Source organism: Melanaphis sacchari, unplaced genomic scaffold (genome assembly GCF_002803265.2).
Source record: "Melanaphis sacchari strain LSU unplaced genomic scaffold, SCAv2.0 Contig123_pilon_pilon, whole genome shotgun sequence".
Lineage (NCBI taxonomy): Eukaryota > Metazoa > Arthropoda > Insecta > Hemiptera > Aphididae > Melanaphis > Melanaphis sacchari.
Window position 1 is genome coordinate 772537 of NW_020270491.1, and position 7816 is coordinate 780352.

At 29.3% G+C, this 7816-nt stretch overlaps 1 protein-coding gene across 1 annotated transcript; it reads left to right on the top strand.

The window, feature by feature from the left end:
- Window positions 1-638: 638 nt before the first annotated feature.
- LOC112590962 (serine/threonine-protein kinase 26) lies at window positions 639-7220 on the top strand. The gene is made up of 10 exons (XM_025334581.1): window positions 639-1324; window positions 4639-4863; window positions 4926-5091; window positions 5150-5307; window positions 5366-5551; window positions 5902-6047; window positions 6155-6365; window positions 6479-6685; window positions 6834-7027; window positions 7103-7220. The coding sequence occupies exons 1-10, from the start codon at window positions 1298-1300 to the stop codon at window positions 7113-7115; spliced, it is 1533 nt and encodes a 510-aa protein (XP_025190366.1). The 5' UTR covers window positions 639-1297; the 3' UTR covers window positions 7116-7220.
- The last annotated feature ends 596 nt before the right edge of the window (window positions 7221-7816 follow it).

Genomic DNA, 7816 nt, shown 5'->3' on the forward strand with positions numbered 1-7816 from the left:
CATACCCGTAAGTACCTATTACCTATTGGCTATTACCGTCGCAACTCGTAATAATATTATTGCGTATTATTGCGAGTGTGTCGGTCGGCGGAGGGCATCTCCCCCTCCCCCCCACCGCCGCCGCGTAACGAAATTCGTTGCGGACAAAACGGATGAATTAATAATTATTATCCATCATATTAAGCTCCGGGAAATCGGATAAATTAATAACGGATTGATAAACGGCAGCCGTTCCAGTCTGCCGCGTTCGCACCGGACTATCGTGGAGGTTCTGCCGTGATAATAATTAATAATAATAATAATAATAATAATAATAATAAATAATAAATAATAATAATAATAATAAAAAATAATAAATAATAATAATAATAATACGATCGCGTACGCATATTGTGTGTGCGTGTCGGTTTTACGCGTATGTGCGCGCGCGTCGCGCCCGTGTGCCGCGTATGTCGGTGTGGCGGTGTACGGCGGCGACAGGTGTAAAATCGTCGTCGTACGTAACCCGTAGGCCGGTTAACGTCGAACGCGACAGTCGACGCGCTCTCGGCTCCTCTCCACTCCGCCGCCGTATCATACAATCTCTTTGCATTCCGGTGAGGTTTGGAATGTAGGTAATAATAATTGCCATCACTACCACCGCTGCCGCCGCCGCCGCCGCTGTCATGTACACAACAACAGACTGTGTACGTACGGTAACAAATTATTATTATTATTATTATTATTATTATTATAATCGTCACTATCAGAGTATCGAGGTGAAAAATCAAATTAAATAGAACCTAGTCTACAACCGTACCGCCGCCACTCGTATACTGTATAGTACTGTTGTCACGGTAAATAATAATAATTATTAATATATCGGTTTGTTTTTTCGTCGTACGTGTACACTACTGACGAAATCGCGATACCGAAAAGTTTCTGATATTTATAATTATACGCTATCGTCGTCGTCGTCGTTCGATATTTTCCGTACGCGGTAGGCATTCGTTTCGGCGGAGAACGATCGCGTCGCGGGCGAAATACGCCGCCGCGGTGAAACGGCGCCCCTAGCGCGACAAATGCGACGAGCTCGTTCTCGAGACAGCGGACAGCCGAGAGCAGACGCCGCCGTCGTCGCGGGCCCGTTTTGCCTCGAATGATGTGGTCGAGTCGAAGGTGGCAATTGGACTACCACACAACGACGATTACGGTGTCCACTTCCAGACCATCATCGCGGTCCGTTCGCCACGGTCGGGTCATCGCACTGGAATAACTGCCCGGTCACATCGCTAATACACGCACAAGACCGGCATAAATGACCAACGATATGGCTTTCAACGAAGTGAGTGTTTCGTGTACAATCGGTATCTAAATCCCCTGTCTGCCACAGTCTGGGGGTACTCTCGGACAATCTCGTCGTCCAGATAATACCCGACACTGTCGTGTTTAGGTTTAAATCCACTAAGAGGGCAAACATATTTATGTACTCAAGTCATTTCATCTCTGAATAATATGTAATTCGATAGGTAGATACTTCTTTATCGTGTTACAATACCTAGGATCTACATATCATTTCAGATTAATTGAAATTATTCTTACTTGATTTCATATTATCAATTTATCCGCGGATCAATAGCAAGTATAGCTAATGTACAACTAATAAATGGGTAAAAACAGCTAAAACATTTCAATGTGTTTAACATTCTAATTATTAAAAATAAATATTACTTCGACCTAAAGCTATCAATACCATCATGTTGTTTTACATAAAGTATAAAAGTATAAATCAGATAGGTTAGGTGATGAGATAGGGACCTAAACGCCATATTGTATTTTTGTCAGTAATCAAGAATTAAAAATAATATCTTATTTTCCGTGTTTTATTTGGATAGATAGTAGATTTAATGCATATAAGTACTTACATAGTAATAAAAAAAAAAAAAAAATAGCAAACAAATAAATAATAGGTAAACTTATTCTGTATTTGTATCTAAAACAAATAAAATTGATTTTCTAGATATTTACTCAGATATATATGTTTAAATTAATTTTAGTTTAATGTGGTGTATTGTAAAATTATATTATCGAATTAAAAATTCACTTTAAAGTTATATAATTCCTAGATTTCATTAGAAAATAAATTAAGTCTAATCAAAGCAATTAGGTAATGACTGTAAATTATAAATATTTGAAACTAAATATTAGTTTCAGTTATATCAGCTTATCAGTATACCAAACCATACATTTTTCTAAAGAAATTGTTTGTTATATAAATTAGTACTTAGGTGTTTAATAATTATTATTGATTTCTTAGCTAGTAATGAAATATCAATACATTGAATGAATAGTAAGGGTAATGGTGAGTGTACCTCCTACCAAGGTCATTTATAGGTTTATCTAAGTTTTTTTTTTATTGGTTCAATATTAATAGAACTTATCGATTTTCCTTTTGTATAGGTACTTTTATTTAAGTATTTTTATCCTTATCCTTAAAAGGCCAAACAAGTTATAACTGACAGTAAAAACTCTTATTCAATAAAACTTTTAATAATGTATAGAAGAAAAATAATTTTTACAAAATCATTGGTCAACTATGTTGCTTACTAAACTACCTAACTCTTACACAATAGTATTTGTAATCTCTATAAGAAACATATTAATATTATCAAAAATAGTTATAAAATTCCAACTTTGTTTTTAAAACTCTAAAAACATAAAAAAAATACTGAAATATATACTTAAAATTTTATTTTTTTTAACTTTAAATATGTATTTACAATCTGTTACATTTTGTACAATAAGTAAAAATGATAAAAGATTTTATGGTTAGAATAACAGAATTAAGAAATCTTCCAATGAAAGCACAATAACAGTTAGTTAATTATAATTGTAATTATTACAATGTTTGGATATTAAACTTTAGATGTGTAGATCCCTACATTATCACTTTTTTAATCTTTTTCAGAGATTAATAGGAATATATCCTGACGCAAGACTTTTTATTAAGAAATTCGCATGGTTTTGTAAATTTAAGTAAAATTGTTTGCAAAAAAAATTTTAAAACATATTGGATAAAAGAGATGGCAAGATTATTATATAGAGATTGGTTTTAAATAAGTATTTTTGTTAAGTTAGTGGGCAGTATGAGTTAGTCAAAAATAAAAATGTTAAATAAAAAAGAAGTGGTAACTACATCTTAAGAAACCCCTGCTTCTAATCTGTGTTTTGGTGGATAAATGAATGAGCTGTACTTCACTGAAAAGAACTGATCCTCTAATTATGATTTAAGTATGTGGTAATAGCTAGACGGTAAAAGGAGTTTTAATTTAAACAAAAAATCTGTGTGCCAAACATGATCAAATGTCTAAGAGACGTCCAAGAAGACAGCGGTGTAATACTATTTTCCTATTAGGGAAAATGATATTTTATCTACTATAGGTTGAATTTTGTGCACTGTAGAATATCTGTTACAAAAATCAAATTGAGAATCAGCTAAAACTTGTTTCTTCAGCAATATTTAGAAGTCTTTTCAATAAGCTTTTTTCAAATACATTTGATAATATTATAGATCTATATGATGATAGGCAGTACCTATAATAAAAGTTTAAAATATTTAAAAAAAAACAGCTTTTTTAATCAATTTATTTTATGAAATCTTCTAAAATTACATAATTCAGTAGTTGTTTTTATGTATATTGTATATTATATGATCTGACTAGCACATTCATTTACATTGAAATTTTAGATTAGAATTTTAATGAAACAAAAATACTTGACTCAACTGTTACAATTGCCTTATTTCAAACAAGACACTTCATGATAACAGAAATATCACTGAGATTGTTGAATTAAATTTAAATATAAATTCATTGTTAAATATTATATCCTATTCGGCTGATATCCAATATCTTGATTTAGTGGTACGCGTAGACTTTTTCTATATTAATTATCAATTATATTTTATTTTTTTTATTCAAATAATGTAATTTATTAATGCACTACAGAATTTTCCGCCCTCTATATTTTTCAGTCCTATGCAATTGCCTACTCTGTCTATTGGGAAATCTACCTCTGCTACTCACCCATTTTAGTTTTGAGGTAATTGCCTAAAAAGCATGTTTAGGCGCAAAACTGCATATCATTTTGACTTTCAGTAATGAGTGGTATTAACTTTTTAACGATGACTGATCATTATTTTCTTTCTTTATTTTTCAAAATATTAACATTTTTAGACCTATGAAGTTTAATTAGTTATTTACCTATTATTATTATCAATTCTTATTTTAATACATACATAATACCATATTCAAGATTAATTGTTTTTTATTCTTAAATGTTCTTTAACCCCTAAAATATACTTTTAATGCAAAATTAAATTTTTTCTATGAATTCAATGTGTTATGAATCACAAATATTTCTTTTATATATCCATTTAACTGCTTACACTGGAAACAAATAGATAAAATCATAACAATCCGACCCTTAATCATTTGGGTGATATCTATAATCAAAAAATAATTATTTATAAATTTTTCTTTTAACATTGTTTTATATATTTTTAATTACCATTATTATGTATTATTAACATTAACTGTATGCACTATACTTGATATGAATGTTTTTTTTTACAAATTTTGACTTATGTTTTGTGTATAGAAAGTCGACCCAGAACTCATATTTACCAAACAAGAACGTATTGGTAAAGGCTCATTTGGTGAAGTTTTCAAAGGTATAGACAACCGAACACAACAAATTGTGGCCATTAAAATAATTGATCTGGAAGAAGCTGAAGATGAAATTGAAGACATCCAACAAGAAATTATGGTTTTATCTCAATGTGACAGTCCATTTGTCACCAAATATTTTGGTTCCTATTTAAAAGTAATTTTAAATACTTTTAAATTTGTTGAACAGTTATACTTAGAAATATTAACTTATTTTAGGGCACTAAGCTATGGATTATTATGGAATATCTTGGTGGTGGATCAGCTCTTGATTTAATGAAAGCTGGTAATTTTGAAGAAATGCATATTGCCATTATACTTAGAGAAGTCTTAAAAGGTCTTGATTATTTACATTGTGAACGGAAATTACACAGGGATATTAAAGGTAACTTATTAATGTCATAAAATATATTTTTTTTATTATTTATCATTCTGTTTTACAGCGGCAAATGTTTTATTAAGTGAAATTGGTGATGTTAAATTAGCTGATTTTGGTGTTGCTGGTCAATTGACAAATACAACTAGCAAACGAAATACATTTGTTGGTACACCATTTTGGATGGCACCTGAAGTTATTAAACAATCTGCATATGATTCCAAGGTTCATTATTTTTTTAAAGTGTTTGAATCAAAGATTAAACATTATATTGATTCTATAGGCGGATATTTGGTCATTAGGAATAACAGCTATAGAGTTAGCCAAAGGTGAACCTCCTAATTCTGAGCTACATCCAATGAGGGTATTATTTTTGATTCCAAAAAATAACCCTCCTCAGTTGACAGGAAATTATACTAAACAGTTTAAAGAATTTGTGGAAGCGTGTTTAAACAAAGATCCTGAAAATGTAAGCACTTTCATTACAGTTATTATTTTTCTTTGCTTCATTTTTTTTTTTTTTTTTTTTTTTTTTGTCTTGAAATGTATACAATTTTTGCTTTGACAACTTGGTCAAAACATAACATATGTTGTAAGGGTTATGAACTGTGGATATGAGTAAGGTTTATACGGTTGATAACAAATACATGTATGTATGGCAAAGATTTTAACCACTATGAACCCGGATGGTCACCCATCCGAGAACTAGTAGCTGTGGCCGTTACTTACTCCCAGTTGCATTTCGTGACTGGTAGCAGCCAATGCGCTACACCAAGTCACTAGCTATATTTTTTATACAATTAATTTTATGTGTTTTAGAGACCAACTGCAAAAGAATTATTAAAATTTCCATTTATAAGAAAAGCTAAAAAAAGTTCATATCTGGTAGATCTTATTGATCGTTATAAAAAATGGAAATCTCAACGTAATGAAGAGAGTGAGACAGAATCAGAAAGTTCAGATGTGTAATTATAAAAAAATATATTTTTAATACTTTTATTTTTGAGCTTTATAAATTATATTGTATTATTATATTTTTATTTCATTATTATAATATTTGTTTTGATTTTAGGGAAGATTCTGGTAAAAATGACAGTGATTTAGATGAACCATGGATTATGACTGTTAGAGGACCCAATTCTTTAAAGCCTTTATTAAATACTACTGCTGAATCAAGCTCTGCTTCACAATCTCAATTGTTGTCAAAGAAAACTCAACAGAACGGATCCTTGCAATCATCTAAAAAATCATCTAATCACAAATCCAATAACGTTGAACCTAATGTAATTAATAACTGTCTTGCAATATTTAATTTTGAATTAAATTAATTATTGATTCCTACTTTTGCAACAAATAATTATATTAACATACATTTTGGTGTTGTTTATGTAAATAGCTGATTGTCAGTCATATTCATGGATCTAAAAATTCAGACAAACGTAATTCAAATTCCAAAGAAATTGAAACAAAACGCAGTGTTACTCGCATGTCAGAACATACAGATAATAAGAAACAATCTGTTCATCCCAAGACTAACCAAAACCATAATAACTCGTGCTGGTCTCCATGTCTGTCTCTTTTAATTTTTCCTTTGATATCTGAGGTATGTATCTGTATGATGCAATTTAGCATTGCATCCAATACTAATTTAAAATATGTTTACAAAACAATTACTTTATCCAACCTTTTCATTTTTCATATTTCCTACTTCAGTTCTGTATCTACAAAATTTTGTTTTATTTTATTTACAGTTACAAAAGAGATATCGTTACAAAAATGATGTGTCCTATAAGATTGATGCTATTGAAGAATTGAAAAATTCTTTTGAATTGGCTGAACGTGCAAGCCCAGGAATAAGTGATCAGTTTCTCAGAGAAATGATACACAAATTATTACCATCATTATCAGAACAGAGAATATCGAACATGCTAGATCATATGATAAGGTAATGCTTCATTATAAATACAACTATTTGCTTATTTTAAAATTATTTATAAAAATATTAATATTTATTTTTCAGGGACAAACATTGATTACAGATAAACAAATTTTTTTCACGTTATTATTTCATTTTAGTATTCTCCTAAACGTCCTAGCTAATCACTTTGATCAGACAATAAATAAATAATTTATCTTTCAAATTACTTTTTCTTTTTTTTTCTTTTTATAATAATTATTATTAACTTTTGTTTATTTTTTTTTTTTTCATTTATATGTTATACTGTGAGTTTTTAAATTCTAGTTATTATTATATATATTTTTTTTTTTTTTTTGTTTATAATTTGAACTGTTGTATGATTGATGTGTCATAAATTTGTTTAATTCAAATCCTAAGATGTTTTGTAGGGTATTAGTGTTAAACTTTGTGGGGGCAACTCAAATAAATAGTATTAATTATGAACCCTCGAGAATACGAGTTTAACACACTATTATTATTATTATTATTATTATTATTATTATTAATATTATATATATATATTTTTTTTTACTATGTTAAGTAAATATATATATAAAAAAAATTGTTGAAAATTTAAAATATTAATTGAAATTATTTTTATAATGTCAAAGTAAATGAAAGAAAAAATTCTTATATATTTATTTTTACAAAACCAAATCAATAGATATTTTAATTATTGCCCACAACCAACTCTATATTGTTGTTAATTATTTCTTCATTAAATTTAAAATTTTAAGCATACAATATTATAATATAATTGTTTAACACAGTATTTAA